Source organism: Urocitellus parryii, chromosome 1 (genome assembly GCF_045843805.1).
Source record: "Urocitellus parryii isolate mUroPar1 chromosome 1, mUroPar1.hap1, whole genome shotgun sequence".
In the NCBI taxonomy this organism is placed as follows: Eukaryota; Metazoa; Chordata; class Mammalia; order Rodentia; family Sciuridae; genus Urocitellus; species Urocitellus parryii.
This window is the reverse complement of record NC_135531.1, coordinates 179586604-179607109: the sequence shown is the minus strand read 5'-3', so window position 1 is coordinate 179607109 and position 20506 is coordinate 179586604. Positions and strand designations below refer to the sequence as shown.

At 44.0% G+C, this 20506-nt stretch overlaps 1 protein-coding gene across 1 annotated transcript in view; it reads left to right on the top strand.

The window, feature by feature from the left end:
- Positions 1–20506, top strand: part of Sctr (secretin receptor) — a 64077-nt gene that overhangs the window by 731 nt on the left and 42840 nt on the right. Inside the window, exon 2 of the mRNA XM_077792733.1 lies at positions 15593–15713. Coding sequence (XP_077648859.1) covers positions 15593–15713 — 121 coding nt within the window. The remainder of the gene's footprint in view (positions 1–15592; positions 15714–20506) is intronic.

Below are 20506 nucleotides of genomic sequence, written 5' to 3'. Positions count from 1 at the left end.
CCACGGTGTGTGGTTTGTTTTCCTTTTCCCATAGAAACCCATGGGAATTCTGGTCTTCTGCTACTGGGATTTGTGAGTGAGATGCTGCATCCAGATTCTCAGGATGGAAGGAATTGGGAAGGGGCCCTAGGTGGCAGATTCCACAACCCTCCCCTCCCACTAACATTCTAAATTGGCTCACAAGACCTGTGTTCCAAGAAATGTGCCTAGGAAAAGCAATTAGGGACCCAATTCTGAGTCTCAGTGTCTGTCTTGGGCAAGTCCTTTCTAGTTTTGGACAACTTTGCCTTCCTATAGTATGCTCCTTTTTGATTATAAGGAATCCCTCTACTCCAGGCATTGATGAGCATGCTGACACTCAGGAGATGCTCATCTTTCTGACATCTGTGTATCATTCCAGTAGCTGCAATTCGAAAGTGCAATTTGGGGCTCACTCTCAACTCCCAGGTAACCTTGGAGCCTCTTGTATTCAGTGGCAGTACTGGCATTGGAAGGCGCAAGAGCAACGGCACCCACTCTTTTAGTGTGGACTCCCAATTTTGGGAAATGCTATCCGGAACAATGGGAACCGTTCAAAGCCAAATATGGCTTGGAGGTGTGTTATTTAGGAATGGGAGAGGCAGTAGCTTCTTTCTTGGGAATCTAGGTTGTCCTAACTGGTACCTGGGCTGCAGAACTGAGATTCAGCTTAAATTTTAACCCCAAGGGGACCTCCCAGGTCATCTCAGCATCAAACAGAGGGGAAAAATGAACATCTTTGCTTGGTTCAAACCTTCAGTGTACTTTGGAAACATGGGTCCTTATACTGTGGTTCAATTCCCTCATTTTAGAGATGAGAAAACTGAGACTGACAGAGAGAAGGGAACTGCCCAAGGCAGCAAGTTAGTACAAGAGCTGGGACTGGAACCCAGATCTTTGGATTCCCAACCTGCTGGGACTCTGTCCATGACACTTCCTTGTATTTGGATGTCATTTTTATAGACCCACGTACTGTGTCATATTATTCTTAAGAGAGGGTTTCCTGTGTATAAATTGCGGTCCTCCAGTTCTTCTCTGGGTTTATCCAGACCTGACGTTGTATTTCATACTTCTTGGCACAACACTTTAATAAATTAGAGTGGGATCGACCTACTTCGGCTGGAATATTTCCCAGCTGTTGAAATCTTGTTTTCCTTCTGTTTGACTCTGGGTGGTCAGACATTTGGATTTGAAGTTCAAGGATATTAAAAACAACTTTTTATTCATTTGGGACTCCCCCTTGAGGAAGATCAGACGCATCTTCCTAAAGAGTAGGCGCTGAGACCAAATTGCTCATTCCTACCCCTTCCCCCAACACACACACTTATCCCGCCTCTCCATTCAGGGAGATGTGGAAGGGTCCCCTGCAAGTGAAAACCAAAAAATGTTAATGGCCAAAGGGGAAATATCTCTCTCTCTCTCTCTCTCTCTCTCTCTCTCTCTCCTGTACCCACCATGGTAAATCTGGTGAGAACTTTCACCTAGAACATTACCGTAATTATTTACTAAAACATCTGGTCCTCTCTCATCTCCTCATGCACACAGCTGGAGCTTGAGCACTGAGACTTCCTCCTGTTAATCTTTTAACCCAGCAGCCTGTCCCACTGTAAGAAGGAGCTCAACGTGTATGTGTCGAATGAATGAATGAATGTTGATGGTGCCCACAGGAGAATGTCTTAAACTGTGGCCACTTCATAGAGCTACAAGGAGTGAAACAATCTTGAAAGTGATCATGGCTTGCCAAATTGTACATAAATGTGTCAAGCCATGGAAAGAGTCACTTAGGGTAAGACTTTCTAATCCATGGCACCAAGCAAACTGCCAACTTGATAACCTTAATGAGTTCAGTGGAGTGGGTGGGGCTGCTTTTGCCTTGAAGCAGGTTTCTTAACTTGGACTGTGTTACTCAGCTTTTCATCACTGGGACAAAACAGCTCACAGGAGGGAAGGTTTATTTTGGCTCATGGTTTCGGAGGTTTCAATCCATGGTTGCTTGGCTCTGTTGCTTTGTGGCTGTGTGGGCACAGTAACACTTGGCAAGAGCACATGGCACAGGATCCCATTCATCTCATGGTAGACAAGAAACAAAGGGAGAGGCAGGAAGGGGCCATGGTCCCAACAGTCCCTTGAAGGACATGTCCCCAATAACCTAACTTCTTCCAACTAAGCCCCCACCATCTCCCAGTAGTGCCACAGGCTGGAGACCAAGCCATCAACAGATAGGCCTTTGTGGGACATTTAAGATCTACACCATAACACATTCTATGGATATTTGGGGCCAGATAATTCTGTATTGTGGGGCTGTCCTGTGCATTGTACCACGTCTAGTAGCATCCCTGGCATCTAGCCACTAGAAACCAGGAATATCTCTCCTAAGTTGTGACAACAGAAAATGTCTGCAGACATTGGCAACTATTCTCTGGGGGTAGGGAAGACAAAAGTGCCCCTGTATGAGGTCCATTTCCTTAAAGGCTGTCACATTCCAGGGGAAATAACATTATTCAGGCTCACAATAGAAGCTCACTGCATATTGCATTCAGGGAAATGGGATTGGTGACAGGGATGTGAGTCAAAGGACAGAAACAGGTGTATGTGACAAAAATCTATTTCTAAGACAGACAAAAAGATTTCTGCAAGCAACGGGCTCCTTGATCTTTTGTGACCTCCCTTCCCATCATTCCCTCTCCTTTCCTCATTCCTCCCTAGTCGATGGCTCAGAAAACATAAAAACTCCAAGTAGTGGTCTGACACATAGAAGCCTCTGGCACATGGTGGCCCCTGCCCCTGTCTGTGGTACATCTGGGTCTAGTGGCCGACCAGACCTGTGGCAGCCTCACGAGAGTTACCTGAGGAGCATGTTATTGATGACTCTTCAGAGGAAGGTCGCTGGAGAATTTTTTTGTGTGCACATGAAAATCACTTCCTAATTTTCTCAAGAAGTGCTTGTGAATTTCAAAATAAAAATGTTAATGTACCACTAACATAAATGAATAGTGGTGATGATGAGGATGGTGGTGGTGATGGTGATGAAGGCTATTGAGCTGCAGTTTCACACCAGACTCTGATAAGTCCCTCAGAGACTATCTGATTTAATTCTCACATCAGCAGTCGTTATCCCTACTGTGACACTGAGACTTGGAGATAGGTGAAGGTACTTGCTCAAGGTTACCTGTCTGGACAGGGTGGCATGAGATCTCCGCCACACATCTGATGACCTCAACCAGCTACTCCCGTAGAGTCTCACTCTGGGTTTCTGTGCCCAAGGGGCCATCCTAAAATCCTTTCCCAAGTATCTGAGTGATGTGAATTTTCATTTCATCTCAACTCCTTATGAAACCCAAAACAACCACCAGATTATATACTTATTAAGGGGACCAGAGATATGCTTAGGGGTTCACAAAATCAAATGACTAGCCCTCTCTCACCTGTGGCATCACATTTTGGGGTTCCCACAGAGCTCTCCTCCCTCCACCCTGCTCCATTGTCCTTACCCATCCTTACCCCCAATTTCTTGCCATGCCCAGGGAAGGCTCAGCTGCTGTCCTGGCACCCTCCTTGAAAGCCCAGATTTACTCTCTAGGATTAGAGCTCTGCCACCATTAGACTCCTCCAGTGGCCCCTGCTTCCCTGTCCACTAAAGGCCAAGACTCTCACTGCTGACCCCACTCAGGCCCTGGGACAAACCTCAGCCCAAGGTAAAACCCACAACACTCAGATCCTATGTACCCTCTTACATTCCGCAGAAGGCTGCTGTGCGTGGTGCAGACTTGAGACAATCAGACCACCCTGGGCCCACCCAGCCTCCACAGTCCATGTCTGATGGATTCTAAGGGGAAGGGCATCCCTGCTTAATCCTGTCCTGCAGCCCAGCCCATTGTGCTGCCAGGATTCAAAAGGTCTCCTGATTCTAGAGTCCTCCATGTCCTGCCTCACTTTCCTCACCCCTGGCTCTCAGAGGTGCTCCCCGATAGCCACCTGTCTTTTCAAATTCCGGACCTCCCTACCTGCCCTTTCATTCCAGCAGAAGCATTTGTCTCTCGTTTCCTGAGAGGTGAGGCTCCCTGGACAAACTTCCTCTTTTGTCTAAATTATACTCTTGGTTCCCTTCCTTCCCATTCATCTTAGTCAGCCGGGCTGTTAGAACAAAATACCCCAGGCTGAGAGACTTGAACAGCAGAGACTGACTTTCTCACACTTCTGGAGTCTGGAATCTGAGATGGGGGTCCTACAGGGTTTGGTTTCTGGTGAGGGGCCTCCTCCTGGCTGGCAGGCTGTCCTCACTTGGCCTTTCCCAGGAGTGTTGTGGGCAGTGTGTGGAGAGCAGTTCCTGGCATCTCTCCCCCCCCCCCAGGTCCATTACTGGCAACCACCATTCTACTCTCTGCTTCTACGTGCCCAACTTTTTTGGATTCCTCATATAGTATTTTCCTTCCTGGGACTGACTTGTTTTATTTAGCATAATGTCCTTTAGGTTTAGTTGTGTATCGCTAGTGGCAGGATTTCCTTCTTTTTAAAAAACTGAATAATATTCCATGGTACTTATATCACATTTTCTTTATCTGTTTGTATGCTGATGGCCACTTAGAGGTGATTCTATCTTGTCTATAGTGAATAGAGCTGCAGTGAACGTGGGGGATACAGATATTGGTATGAGGTGCTGATTTTGTTTTCTTTGAGTATATACCCAGCAGTGGAAATACCAGGTCATATTATAATCCTATTTTTAAAAAATTTTAGGAACCTATATATCATTTTGATAATGGCTGCACCAGTTTACATTCCCACCATTGGTGTGTGAGGGTTCTCTTTTCTCCACATCCTTCCTATCACTTGTTATCTTTTGATCTTTTTGATAGTAAGTATCCTAACAGGAGTGAGGTGATATCTCATTATGGTTTTGATTTTTATTTCCCTGGTGATGAATGATGTTGAGGACTTTTTCATACACCCAAAGGCCAGTTTGAAGTCATTAGATACTTTTCAGTGCTTCAAGGGCAGATACCACATCCATTTACCTTTGTGTCCCCAGTGATGGACAGACTGATGGACATGTAGTAGGTATCAAATGAATGTTTACTGACACTCAGTGTTTCAAACTGGTTATATGATACTGAGTACTCTTCTCTTATTTTTCATAGTGTAAACTATGTTATTATTTCTCCCTGTCAAACGATTTCTTTCTAGTCTCAAGTTGGCAGGTAAGTAATTATATACGAAGTGTGAAAAGCAAAATGATATTGAGTCCTTTCACTTTCTTCAGAATTTAATAGGTTTTTATTATGTCTCCTCCCACGTTTTATCTTTTCAGATTTAGGAGTCCAAAATTAAACTCTACAATAGCAGAACTCTCTTGACATTTTCCCTCTCACATTGAGATCTGCTTTGTTATCCCCTCTCTCTGCAGAGTGGATTATTCAACTGATTTCTAGAGGAAAAAATACGGCTGTCCTATAATGTCCAAGTTTACATGCCTCAGGAATGGAAGAATTGTCCACCATCCAGGTAGCAATACTAAGTTTCCAAAGGAAGAAGGCAGATTGTTCTCTATTGCATTGTTTATTTTTTTTTTCTCAATTGATCCAACATAGAGATGAAGCGTTCTTCCTAGTGAGGAGCTGTTGGCTCACAGGCTGAAGGGCATCTCAAAGTATGTCTACCATCTGGAAATATACTTAAAGAAAGGTGTTATGATTTGAACATGAGGTGTCCCCCCAAAGTTCCTGTGTTAATGCAGGAATGTTCAGAGATGAAATGATTACATTATGAGAACTATATCTAATAAGTGAATTAATCCATTTAGTGGATTAATAATTGAATGAACTAACTGGGTGGTAACTCTGGGCAGGTGGGTATGGCTGAAAGAAGTAGGTTACTATGGTTGTGACCTTGGGGATTATATCTTGTCCCCTTGGCTCCTGCCCCGCCCCCCCCCTCTGCTTTCTGGTTGCCATGAGATAAACAGCTTTCCTCCACCATGCCCTTCCTCCATGATGTTCTGCTTTCCTTGGGCCCAGAGCAATGGAGTTGGATGATCATCCACTGAATCTCTCAAACCATGAGCCAAAATAAACTTTTTCCCCCTCTAAGTTGTTTTTGTCATGTATTTTGGTTACAGTGACACAAAGCTGACTAATACAAAAGGAATGGTGAAGGTTAATTACAGCATATCAAGCAGCAAATGTGAACTTGGACTCCAGAAGGCTCAACCTGGACTAGGTGTTGAGTGAGACAAAGGGTGATATTATCCACAGAGTCACAACTGGCTATGGAAATACTCATAAACTTACGTACCATTTCTTTAAAAAAATTACCATAGGTTATACCCTAGCAAATTCAAAACTCAATCTAAAATATAAGATTTTTTTAAGAAGTAGAATTCACCGAGGATGGCAATGTATGGATATTAGTTCACAGTTCTGCAACACCCTTGGGAGGATTTAGTTCAAAAAACCAAATTGTTATTTGAAGAAAGTCCCAGAGAAGATAGATGACAATATTATACAAGTTTCTTTCAGAATCTAGAAGTACAACTAGGAGATATAATGATGAGGTGAAGGTCTATGAATTTTTGTGATCAAGAAAAGGAAAACTTCAAATTCCAGGAAAGACAAAAGTAAATACAAAAACATTTGTGGTTCAAATATCTAAAAAGTCAAACTTTGACATGACTCTATCAATATAAGAATGTAAGGGTGGCTAAGACTTAAATTCTTTAAGAAAGAATACATTCTGTATGTCTTTGTTCTTCTAATAAAATAATAAAGAAAAACATCATTTAGGGATTTTTCTTTGGCAATCTCTTATTAAATTTGTGGGGACTTTTCAAACACATACTTAGGGTATCGAGTTGACAATGTGGCAGACTGACCACATATGTTGACTCTGCTCCTGGAAACTCCCTTAAGATGACACGAAACTCCCTTAAAATGAAATGAAAAAGGCTTAAACCCACAAGTCAAAGAGAACAAAAGAAAACAGCAAAGCAGAGATCTCAAGAGATCTTTGCAAAATGGAAAGTGATTACAAAAGGAAGCAGCATGGGAGAAACAGCCCGCTAAGTGCTGGGCGGAAGAGAAGCTGTGGAGTGGGCCTAGAGCACCCTGGAAAGACCTCAGGGAGGGAGACACCACGGATCTTGGCAGTGACCCCCGTCAACCTAACTGAGTCACAGGGAAGGTCACCAGTCAACAACCTGTCCAAGGCCAGCAATTCCAAGAACTGTCAGTGCCTAAAACCTGAATATGACGTCAAGGAAGGGTTCCAAGGTGGACGCAAACAAACACAAGAAAGGAACACAGAGAAAACAGACTCTCCAGAGAGGAGAGGTCACGGTTGCTGTGACTTGAATTGTCCCTTCAAAGCTCATGTGTTGGCAACTTACTCCCCAAATTCATATGTTGATGGTATCTGGAGAGGAGATGTTTGGGAGGCCATTACAGTTAGATGAAGTCCTGAGGGTGGGGCCACCACCAGGGGATCAGTGGCTTTTATAAGCCTGTAATCCCAGTGGTTGGGGAAGCTGAGACAGGAGTCTTGCCCCAGCAACAGTGAGGCCCTAAGCAACTCAGTGAGACCCTGTCTCTAAATAAAATACAAAGTAGGGCTGGGGATGTGGCTCAGGGGTCAAGAGACCCTGAGTTCAATCCCCAGTACCCTCCCTGCTCCAAAAAAAAGAAGAGTAAGAGAGGACCCAGGCTTGCATGCTTTCTCTCTTGCATGTGGTGCCTTGCCTTTCTGTCATGTAATGCCCTTGCCTAATGCCAGTGCCATGCTGTTGGGCTTCCCAGCCTCTAAAATTGTGAATCCAATAAATCTCTTTATAAACTTCCCAGTGTGTGTTACTCTGTTACAGCAACAGATAACAGACTAAGACAGCATTAAAAAAAAAAAAAAAGGATGCTGAAGCCCTACTATGGGAAAGGAATAATGGGATGAGAGAGGTTTCTTGGAAATGAAATGCATAAAAATAAAACATTCACTTAAAAACTCCACAGATAATGTCAAGGAAATCTCCCAGAAAGATTACAAAGAGGAGATTATAAGATAGAGAGATGAAAAGATTAAAGGAGTGATCCAGATAGTTCAATATTTAATGAATTCTGGAGAAACAGAGAAGGTGAAGGGGTGAAATAACAAAATAAATAATGTATTTTTTTTTAATTCCCAAAAATGAAGAACACAACTTTTCACAGAATATCCAACCAACCAACAAAAAGAAAACAATTTCTCCATTACATTTTACAACAATGAGAAACAAAGAAAAATCTTAAATAATTCTAAAGGGAAAACAAAAAAGTCCCTATATATAAACAATTTGGAATTGCATCTGATTCTTATTACTCAACGGCACAGGAAGAGTTGAATACTATACCAAATTCAGTATTACCTCCCTTCAAAATTAGGGAGGAAGGGTTAGGGATTTTGCTCAGTGGTAGAGTGCTTACCTAGCATGGGCAAGACCCCACGGGGTTCAGTCTTCAATCCTGGAAAAAAAAATGGGGAGAAAAATTTTCTCAAACTAGAATTCTCTATGCAAATTATTAGTATGATAATCAATCAAACTTTTCACTTCAGTAAAAAGAATTTAAAAACTTTTCTTGCAGGACTGGGACTGTAACTCAGTGGTGGAATGGTAGAATACTTGCTTAGCAGGCATGAGGCTCTGAGTTCCATCCCCAGCTAAATAAATAAATGAACTCCCTATATGTGCTTTCTTAGGAAGCTATTAGAAAATTCAGTGCTTCTGCAAAATAAGAGAGCAAATCACATGGCATGCAATCTAAGAAAACAGGACTCCAAGCAGGAGAGGAGGGAAGGGGGCACCCCAAACCACAGCCAGGTAGCGGGCCACAGGTGGAGCAGGAGGGTGGAGCAGGAGGGTGAAGGACCCTGGGAGAGCAGTCTCCAGAGAAAAAATAAATATGACTGTTGACAGAGCTGTAGGACCACTTGGGAAAATTAGCTACAGGTACATAGAAAAGTAATCAAATGAAAAATCACAGTAATTACTGACCTCAGGAAAAACAAAATGTACAAGAGACACATAATCATTTTATGTGACTTGACCCAGAAGCAAACAATATTTCATAGTCAAAAAAAGCCATTATAAATACAGGACATTTGTTTTGCCAAAAATTAAATGAAGAGAATTATAGGTAATCTAAGAGGAGATTAATATATGTGGAATACTTTAAAACATCTAAATCTTTATCTTCCATAATTGGAAGTTTAAATGTCTCAGTAAACCAAGAAATAATAATGAGAGTATAATTTTAAAATATGGAGATAAAAATGAAAAAGAATAACTAAAAGGAGCAGAAAATCATTGTTTCTGAAGAACAGGTAAAGATTAGGGTAAAGAAATACTATTTTTTTTTCATTTAAACTCTGGTACTAATACAATTAAAAGAAAAACAAAACAAAACACATATACTTACCCAAATGCAATATTTGTGGGCTTTTTTCCCCTTAACTGTTAAACTTTAAAGGGATCTTTTAAAAATTAATAGCTGTTGCTTGGAGGAAAAATTTTATTATATAAAGTTCAGAAATTCATTTCATTTATCTTTTTGTGCAGTTGAAGTACAATGATACTTAGCACTTTTAATAAGTATATTAAAATGCATGTATAAATATGCATGGATCTACTAAATGCCAGTCTCTCCTCCCCTATCTCTAGGTTAATTTATGATAAGAGAGCTCATTTCACTTTCTGTCACCAACATATTGTCCAGGTAGCTGTTCCACTGAGCACCATCTTTTCCCAGCCACTCCCAACAACCCCGAGGGCCATCTTCCTTCTCTCTTGTCAACACTTGGAAGCCATGGGCTCAGTCCTTTCAGCAGAATGCCATTCATGTCACATAGACACTGCAGGGCACCAAACCTTTCTTTAGATTGCATACCACCACACAAAATAATCTCGGTTTATTGCATTTGAGTTGAAGGGTCATGGGTAAAAGAAAAGAACTGTGGGACCATCCACTTCAATGGCACTCAAATTGCCTTTGTAAAACCACAACAGCAGCGGAAAAGTCACGAGTGTCTGTAAGTGTGTGGGACATTGGAATCCTCGTACACTGGCAGGTGGGAATGTAAAATGGGGCAGCTGCTGTGGAAGAGAGCTCAGTGGTTTCTAAGAAAATTAAATATAGTCTTACCATATGATCCAGCTATTCCATTTCTGGGATTATGGATGGTCCTCAATTTAGGATGGTTGGGCGCCCTTTACATGGGTGTGAAAGTGATAAAGGGGTTTCACACCCTTGAAGGGATAAGCGTGCATCAGAAGCTGTACTTTGCTTTTTTGAATTTGGATCTTTTCCCAGACTAGTGAAATGTGGGTAGGATCCTGTCTAGTGGAGCTGGGCAGTGGAGCGAGCTGCAGCTCACAGTGATCCCGGGGAAGCCACCAGCCCTCTGCAGTGTACTATGGAGCGGAGCTAGATACTCGGCAGATTAGAAGCATTAAATGCACTTTGACTTACAATATTGTCAATTTATTGGGACTGTAAACCCCTCGTAAGTGGAGGAACATCTGTATGCCCCACTCTTCTTTTAAATCTTTGAGTTCTTTCATCATCATCATGTAGTTTTCAGGATACAAGCTCTATGTTTGTTAGATCCACATCTAAGCAGTTATTTTATTTTTAAACGAATTCTAAGTGTGCTCTCATTTAGATCTGGAATATTTCCCCAAAGCCCATGTGTTAAAGCTTTAGTCCTCAACTTGCGCCATGGGGAGGTGGAAGAAACTAGAAGAAGTGGAGCTAGTGGGAGGTCTTGCAGTCACTGGAGGCATGCCCTGGAAGGGGACAGTGGGACCCCAGACCCTTCCTCTTCCCCTCTCTCTTTCATTTCCAGTCATGAGGTGGATGGATTGCTCTACCCTGCACTTTGACCATGAGGTATCTCCACAGGCCCTCAGCAACAAGGCCAACTGCTTAGGGACTGAAACCTCCAAACTGAGTCAACAAACCTTCTCTCTTTAGAAGTTGATTTCTACCATCTTTTTGTTGCAGTGATGGCAAGAGGACGAACACAATGTGGATCCTAGTTATCCCGTAAATGTTGATTAGGTTGTGTTGATTGACAGTATTTTCTATATCCTTGTTGATTTCCTAGTCGTCCTATCAATTGTTGAGAAAAGGGTATGTAGTCTACAACGTAAAACTGCAGATTTGTCTATTTCTCCTTCTGATTCTATGAGCTTTTGCTTTGCATATTTCACAGTTTGGGTGTTTGGTGCATACACACTTAGGATTGCCATGTGTTTTGAATAGATTGTCTTTTTTTTATCATTATTCAGAATCCCTCTCCATCTCTGGTCCTTGTATTTTCTCTTCACTCCACTTTATCTAATGTTAATATATTCACTCTTACTTTCTTTGATCAATGTTTGCATCATTTATCTTATTATATCCTTTTAATCTGCCTATATATCATTTTATTTAAAGTGATTTTCTTATAGCCAATATATAGCTTAATTATATTTTTAAAACCCAATATACCAATATCTCTCTTAATTGTTATATTTAGGCCACTTACATTTGATGTTATTATTGATGGGTGAAGCCTTAAGTATGCCATTTTATTTTTTATTTAAACTTTTCATTTCTTTGTTTATTTTTTTGTTTATTTTTTAAAATTCTATTTTGATTCATCTATTGTGTGTTTGTATGTAGCTCTTCACATAGTTGTTTTATTGATTGCTCTAAGTATTACTTTGTATACACATGTGTTCTCACAGTCTACTGGCATTAATTACCCTTTTACTGGTTCAAGTGAAGTATAGACTATTTCCTCTATTTACGTCCCTTCACCATCTCCTGTTTATAGCATACTAGTCTTAAATTTATTTTCTCTACCTGCATTTGGAACAATAACAATAGTGTTTTAATCTTTGCTTGGACCATTTCCTATTTATAAAACTGAAGAGAAGGAAAGCACTTGCCCACTTTTTTGCTTACTGGTCTCTTTCTTCCTCGCTGATGAACCAAGTTTCTTTCTCTTAGCTTTTCCCTTCTGTGTAGAGAATTTCCTTCTGCCATTCTTTCAAAGTAGATCTGCTGGCAACAAATTCTTTCAGCTTTTCTTATCTAAGCGTGTCTTAATCTTCTCTCCATTACTGGGGTATTTTTTTTTTTTTTACTGAATATAGATGCACAGGCTTAACAGTTCTTTTCTTCTAAAAGTTCCTGAAAAATATTGAGTCACTGTTTTCCGACTCTATGGTTTCCCATGGAAAATCAGTGTTCATTCTAATTGCTTTTCCCCTGCGGATGGTGTAGTTTTTCTTTAGCTGTTTTCCATATTTGTTGGTTTTTGTTTGTTTGTTTGGGGTATTATTATTATTATTATTATTATTATTATTATTATTTTAGTCTTTACTTTTCAAAAATCACAGCAGGCCTTAGTTTGAATTTCTTTAGATTTAATCTCTTTGGGGTTCATTCAGCTTGTTGAACATGTAAGTGTATGTGTTTTGCCTTTCTTAAATTCCTAAAAAAAAAAAAAAAAACAATGAACATTACATATTCTTCATAGTCCCCTGTCCCAGGTTCCTAGGGATCTGATTATTTTCATAGTCAGTTTATTTTCCTCTGTTGTTTAGCTGGGTGATGTTTATTGTTTTATCTTCTAGTCACTGATTCTCTCCTCTCTCCTCTTCACCATCACCATGACCACTGTTCTGCTCCTTCTACTGAATTTTAAAATTTGATTTTTTTTAATTCTAAAATTCCTACTTGATTCTTCTCTAATTTTCCTATTTTCTGTTTTTATTTTGCTGTTACTTTTTTCCTTCTTCGGTCTTCCTTCCTTCTTACCTTTTCAGTTTGTATTCTTTTTTTTTTTTTAAGAGAGAGAGAGATAGGGAGAAAGAGAAAAGTTTTTTAATATTTTTTTAGTATTCGGCGGACATAACACCTTTGTTTGTATGTGGTGCTGAGGATCGAACCCGGGCTGCACGCATGCAAGGCGAGCGAGCTACCGCTTGAGCCACATCCCCAGCCCCTCAGTTTGTATTCTTACATTCCTTTCAAGTGTGCTCCTAATAGCTCATTGAAGCATTTTTGTGATGGCTACTTTAAAAATCTTCATCGGGTCATTCTCAGAGCTCTGTTGGTGTTTGTAATCTTTTTCCATTTATTTGGAGATCTTCTTGGTTCTCAATATGACAAGTAATCTTTGGTTGGGAGTTGGACATTTTCGTATGACGAGACGGTAGTTCTTATTTCAAGTTTCTCTCTTATTTGCCTCTTTCTGTCCAGGTGAAGGTGGGCGAGCACTGCCTTCTTGCTGCCAGGTAGAAATTAGAAGTTCGGCTCCCTCACCTGCCTCATCTGACACCTGGGGGCTGCTGTTGGTTATGGGATGGGGTGGGTAATTCTGTTTTCCACATGGTCTTCTGGAGCACCGCACTAGAGGGGCCTAATCAACGCTGGGTGCTGGTGAAAACCCTGACTCTCCACTGGGCCTTCTCTGACACTACTGGGGAGGGATTGGGGAGGGATTGCTTCTGGGTTGGGTGCCATCTGTCCACTGACGTCATGGACTGGGGGCAACTTTGTTACCATGTAGCAGGATGGGAGTTCCAGTTCCTCCCTTGGCCTCTTGGACCCCCCATACACACCCCCAGCCAGGGTTTGCTGACCCCATGATATCCACATCACCAAGGCTGGGGTGGACGTCCGGACTCCCCTCCTGGCCTTTCCCGGGGGGTGGGGGATGGCTCTTTGGTGTTTTGCAGGAGTGAGAAGTCATTGTTCCAGAGCCTTTTGGGCCTTGTTTGGAGCCCCTTCCTTGGTCCTTGGCCACAGAGAGGAGCCTTCTGTTGGGGTTTTCGTGGGCCTCTGGTGGTGCCTCATTGCCAAACTTCTGCCGCTCCAGGACTGTGACAGAGGAGGTGGAAAACAGCAGCTTGTCCTTCCTTAGGCCCTGAGTCCTCTGGCCCTCCATCTTCCTCTCTCCACCTTTCGAAATCATCTTCTTTTAAAGATGGTGTCCAGGGTTTTATTTGTTCTTACTTACTGGAAGTCATAGGAGTAGTATATCTGACCCATTTTCCTGAAAGCAGAACCTGTCTTGTTTCCTATCAGATATAAAACTGCTATAATTTGTCTACAAAAGGCTTTACCCATATATGGGTTGGACTCCTGGAAGTAGTTAGTTGACCAAAGAGTGTGAGCATTTCTTGACACTTAATACATGAAATTCTTTACACTCACTAAAAGCTTGTACCTGTCCTGGCCATCCAACCCTTTATCACCTTGAAGAAAGATGTCAGTCTCAGGGTGATTCTCCACAGTCCCCATGAGCTGAAAGACAGGGCCTGCCAACCTTGTGTGGGTTTTTCTATGCAAAAACCCTCCCGTTACCTCCTCTGAAAAGCCAGAGCGTACTGAAGAAGACAGGCTTCAGCTAAGACTGGGCGAGACCCCAAGATGAAGAGCGCAAGGACCCAGAGTGTGGGGCTGGGTCCCACTTACTGCCACACAATTGCTATGTTCTTAGGTAAACTATAGTCAGCCCTCCATAGCTATGGGTTCCATATCCACAGATTGAAAATACATTTTTTAAAGAAGAGTCTATAGTCAACAGGTACATACTCTTTTTCTGGTCATCATTCTCTGAACTTCAGCTTAACGACTACCCACCAAGCACTTGCATTGTATGAGGTATTCTAAGTCATCCAGAGAGGATGTGTGTAGACTCTATGCAAATACCATGTCATTTTATGTAAGGGACTCGAGCCTCCGTGGGGTTTGATTTCCTGAGGGGAGTGGGGACTGATCCTAGAACCAATCTCATGTGTGGCTACCAGGTGACAGCTGAGTTTGTTTCAGGGTAAGAGTCTAAATATAGCCAGTTAAGTCACTAGGGGGTGGAGATGTGGTTTGACCCTTAACACTACGGAGGGAAATGTTATTTGCTGTATTGTGTCAGTCAAAATGGAAATGTAGGGCTGAAGGAGCATGATATGGTGTCAGAGCTGATGGACCCAGTGTCTCCGTGGCAACTGGCTGTGGCTGGGCCCAGGCTCTGGGCCAGGAGAGGTGATGTGTGTGCTTCGTGGGGACCATCAACCCTGATCGCTTGGTGTCAGGGAGTGGAGAAGGAGGAGTTGCTAACAGCTGTAGGGCCTTTCTGACTGCATTAGTGAAGGGGTAAGTCGATGTTCAGGACCCCAAATAGGAGTTAACTAGAGCAGCATTTATGTTTGCCTTTGGATCTAGCACTACCTTGGCTTTTCTTCTTGGCCCAGACTTTTGTTTATTTGGGCCATTTTCAAGTTTAGCTTTAACTCCAGGGACTTCTTCCCCTGCTCCTTCATGTTGAAACTTCCATCTGTGAAACACAGAGAGTAGGGATGACAAGAGAGATTCAGATATTGTCGTTGACCACCTGGAAAGCTGTCTGCTGAAATCCAGAGCCCTGGGTGTACAACCCCGGTCAGAGCCCCTAACCACCGTGGGCTTGAGTTTTCCTTCTAGAGGCTTCTTGCTCACACTAAGTCCTTGGGTGGTAGGATTGACTAGTAGTGATGATGAGCACCCTTGGTTTGGACTCATAGGTTGGAGCCCTGCCCCAGCTGTGTGACGTGCTTCGGCTGCTGCAGGAGGAACAGGACCAGTGCCTGCAGGAGTTCTCCAAGGACAGGCGAGAAGACGTCAGCCCACAGCTTCCAGCACCAGGTATGACATCTGCTCAGCTCATGCCCTGACCCACCAGGCTGGGATGTGGGGCACTGGGTTGGCTTTGTTCACTTAGTCAGCAGGGGCTGGGGGACTGGTGAGCAGTCTACAGAAACCAGCATCCACTTTTCCTTTCTCGGGTATGTGGGGGCAGCAAGTGCTTTCCTAGCATCTTCCTCAAGGGAGGGGCTTGGTGGGAATCACTTTGTAAGGCTGTTTGCCTCCTGTCCACGTGGTCACCTTCACTGCCAGGTTGATGAGTGAGAAAAGCAGTATGGGGTCAGAAACCCTTGGGGTACCATGCTTCCAATCATTCACTGCTGTGTGACTGTGTAAAAGTTATTTAACACTCTCAGCCTCAGTTTCTTGATCTATAGAATGGAGGTGATAATATCTACTTCAATAATTATAATGATAAATGAGATAAAATTTGCAAAATACAAATGGTTTGTAAACATTGGTAATTTAAATATTAATTATTATTGATCAACTCTTTAAATATTATGAGTTTTATATTTAGGTGTTAATTGTATTTCTATACCCTTCCTAAACTTAACTCCTTTACTCTCTATCATTGAAGGATGTAGCATTAAGAAAAGAGTCTATTGCAGGTACTTAAAAAAACATCTGTATCCCAATGTTCATAGCAGCATTATTCTTTTTTTTTTTTAAAGAGAGAGTGAGAGAGGAGAGAGAGAATTTTTAATATTTATTTTTTAGTTCTCGGCAGACACAACATCTTTGTTGGTATGTGGTGCTGAGGATCGAACCCGGGCCGCACGCATGCCAGGCGAGCGCGCTACCGCTTGAGCCACATCCCCAGCCCATCAGCATTATTCTTAATAGCCAAGAGATGGAAACAACCCAAATGTCCATCACGGGGGTGAATGGATAAACAAAATGTGATCCATCCATGTAATGGAATATTATTCAGCCTTTAAAAAGAATGAGAGGGGCTGGGTTGTAGCGTGGTGGTAGAGCAGTTGCTTAGCATGTGTGAAGTTCTGGGTTCCATCCCCAGAACTAAGGGGGGAGGGGGGAAGAAATGAAGTTCTAACACATGCTAGAACACAGATGATTCATAAAAACATGGTATTAACTGAAATAAGCCAAATACAAAAGGTCACACATCATATGATTCCATTTATTTGGAATGTCTATATTAGGTAAATCCATGGAGACAGAATTAGATTCATCGTTGATGGGCTGAGGGGAGGGGCCGTGGGGAAAAATTGCTTGATGGGGTTTCTTTAGGGGGTGGTGAAGATATTTTAGAACTACATAGAGGAGATGGCTACATGTTGTATTATGAGGTTCTAAATATCACTGGCACACTTCAAATAGTTAATAGTTAAATTCATGTGATGTGATTTTACCTCAATCTAAAAAGAAGAAAAGAGACCAACCAACCCCAGCTTTTAAATTAAACCATGGGCTCTTAAGTTGCTTCATGTCTCTGGGCCTCAACTTCCACATCTATTTTAAGAGCTCGGTGTGAAATTAAGAACATTCATTTAGGCTGGGGCTGCAGCTCAGTGGTAGAGCGCTTGCCGAGCACGTGTGAGGTCCTGGGTTTGATCATTCAGAACTATTTACTTAGCACTTAATGGTATGAGATGGGAATGGGGAGAACAAAGGATAAATGATGAGGAACTGGAACTCCCTCTCATCGCTTAGGAATGCATTTTGCAGCAGAAGTTGGATACTTCGACTTCACCAAATAGGGATTTCTTTGTTGCAAATTACAAAAACCTCAGAGGTAGTACAAAGTTCCAAGATATCATATCTTCCAGATTCCTCTGTTGTTTGGCTGAATGTGTGGCTCTCGTCCTCATGGTCCTACAAGGGCTGCTGTACCTCCGGGGAGGAAAGCAAAGTTGCTGTGTTTCTGGAAGGAAAGAGCAGCCGGGAGTTGGGGTGGGGATACATGGGGAAGCCTGGCTTTCCTGAAACTTTTGGGGGGGGTGGGGAGGCTCTGCTTGCACTTTGTGTCTGGCAGAACCGAACCGCACAGCTACCCCTGGCTGCAACGATGGCTGGAGACCCAGAGGTTTAGCTATGCATGTGGCCACCTTGAACCAGGTTCTGCTAGTGAGAAAGAAGAGAAGAATAGCAAAGGGCAGGCTCCACCGCAGTCATCATGACTCTGTGTGGTTGGGGGACCGTGGACCCATTAATCACAAACCCATGTAAAATGGCAATGAGGTAAGGCCTGAAGAGCCACTCCACCTGCATGGAGAGCCCAGGGTCCTGACCTGGTCTGGGACTCTACGAGGGCTTTCCAGAGGGAATGATGTTTGAGCTGAGATCTGAACATGCCTAATCATTACCAGGGACAGGGATGCAGGGAGCAGCAGGGCGCTGGCACCCAGGAGGATTCTCATCCTGACTGCTAGAGCCACGGAAAGCCTTGCAGAGGCAGAGGCGAGTGGTGTGACGCTCAGCGTTATGAGAAGATGCCCCTTGCCACAGCCTGGGGAAGGACGGGAGTAGGTTCAGAGACACCCACTAGGAAGCTGTTGCTCTGGGTAAGATTTGCTGGTCACTGGACTATAATAGGGTGTCTCTGTTTGGGTTCCCAGCAGCAGGTGATCAGTAGGATGTGGGACCTGAGACCCAGCGGGGAAGGAACTGGGTGAACACTACGTGGTCACTGTGGGCACCTGGAGTATAATCCCACTGGGGCACATAAGGAGCCAGGTGGGACACACTTATGCATGGCCAAGGTGCTGGAGTAACTAGCCACCGATTCCCTAGCACTCAGAGGCAGCGAAGCATCACTAATTCCAGCCTCCTGCACTTGGGGGACTAGTGGACTCCAGCCGCTGGAGAAAGCCCTGAGACCAGGGAGCGCAGGGGCCATCAGTGTGCGGGGTTACCAGCACCCTGGTAGAGCAGATTCCTGCGTGGAGGTGTGAACCAGCTGGGAAAAAGTCTGAAAATAATCAATAAAGAACACAGGACAATAGACAGAAAATAGTTTTCAAAAGCAGGGTGCCTGGAGGGTCTTCCAGCCCTGATAGGAACTGGAACTGAAACAGGGGGAAAGCGCGACTTCTTTGTTTAGGGGGAAATACATCCAATGTTTTAGTGTGGCAGGCTTCATGGGGAATACAAGTTGTCTGGGGCTTGGCAGGTTACGCCCCTCTCAGTACCTTCAGGGTGGCTGTGTGTGACCCTGGGGCTGTGAGCTAGGGCAGGGCACCAGCAGGACCTGGGCTTTCTCCAATGGGGGAATTTCACCCAGGGGTTCCCAGAAAAGTAGCCCCCCTGCCCTGTGATGGCTCCAACAAACCCATGATTCACACACGGCTTCTGACATCAGCGGACAGTGATATCTGCAGATGCAGAGAAGATTGAGACCAAGGCTGTGTGGCTGGAGAGGGTCTGCCCTGCAGGGGTGGCCTTGGTGGAGAGGAGCGGGTACATGCCAGAGTCTTTGGGTGGGTAACGTTGATGGGAGGTGGCGATGAGTTGGATCAGGAGGGAGGGAGGGGAGGAAGAGTGAGTCCGGGATGTCCTCCAGGTGTTTACCTTGAGCATCTGGAGGAAGATGAAGCAAGGTCAGGTATCTGGGGGAGCAGATTCAGATTTAGAAGCTCAGTTGAGACTGAAGACAGAGATCCAGGCCAGGGTTGAACTTAGGCACCAAGGGCGAGTGCAGCTGAGGCTTCACCATGACGGATCATGGGAGGGAAGAGGAAGGGGCCTGGAGAGGAGCCTCACGCACTCCAGCATTCAGTGCCAGGAGCAGCCAGAGGTGGGAAGAAACATGGGTGGCAGAAGCCAAGTGCTGTGGGTGTTGCAAATGTGCTTATATCGATTCACTCATCCACCAAGTGAGGGACAGAGAGGGAGACCCTCAGTTTGAGCCTTCCCTTGCCTGTCCTGGCTCCAAGCAGCCATATCCTGGCCTTGGACACTCCAGGAGGTACTCTTGAGAGTGTCCTGATACCCTGGGTCCTCCTACCATCCCAGATACTGTGTCTGGTATGACAGAAAGCAAGGCCCAACAAGGCCAGCCTGGGGTGCTGCTTCCTCGCTGATGATCTCGATCTCGGGGAAGAGGCTTTGCTCCTTCACTCCTCAACCTGCCCAGTTTTCAGTGGGGGTAATGATCTACGGCCTTCATGACACTCTTGTTGGAAATAAGTGAATTAATATACAAAAGCAGGCATCTTTTCATAGCGGGGAGTTCTTCTGATGGTGTGCGATCAGGCTGAACGAGGCTATGGTGGATTGGGGTCCACTTAGACCCTCTACCCACCTGCACACTCAGCCCTGCCTATGGATGGCATCTCCCCTGTGAACTACCATCTCCCAAGTCCAGGGTGCAGGTGCGGGAAGCTGTCAGCACACCCATGAGTAGGACTGGTCATCCTTCTGCCTCAGGCTCATCATGTGGTCCTGATTGTGCATCCAGGTTTGAGAAAGCTCTGCCGAGACTTCCTCCAGGGTTCTGCCTCGCAGTTCCCTGGGGAGTGAGTGGGAAGGTGGCAGGCCGGGCTTCCTCTCCACAAATAGCTCCCGTTACTGTTTTTCTTATTGAATTTCTGCCGTTGTCACAGAGGAGAAGGGGTCTGGTGCTTTGAAACATGATTTAAAACCCCCAGAAGTAGAGGCGGTCCATGGATCCTGTAGCTAGAAAGGTCTTCAGGCCTCCCCTGCCGAGGAGTTGAGAAAGCGAGGCCCAGGGATCCACCTGGAAGGGTATGATGGACAGATGTGGTGGCCAAGAGTAAAACTCCCTACAAGACTGGAAGAAGAGAGGAGAATTGACAAAACGTAGAGGT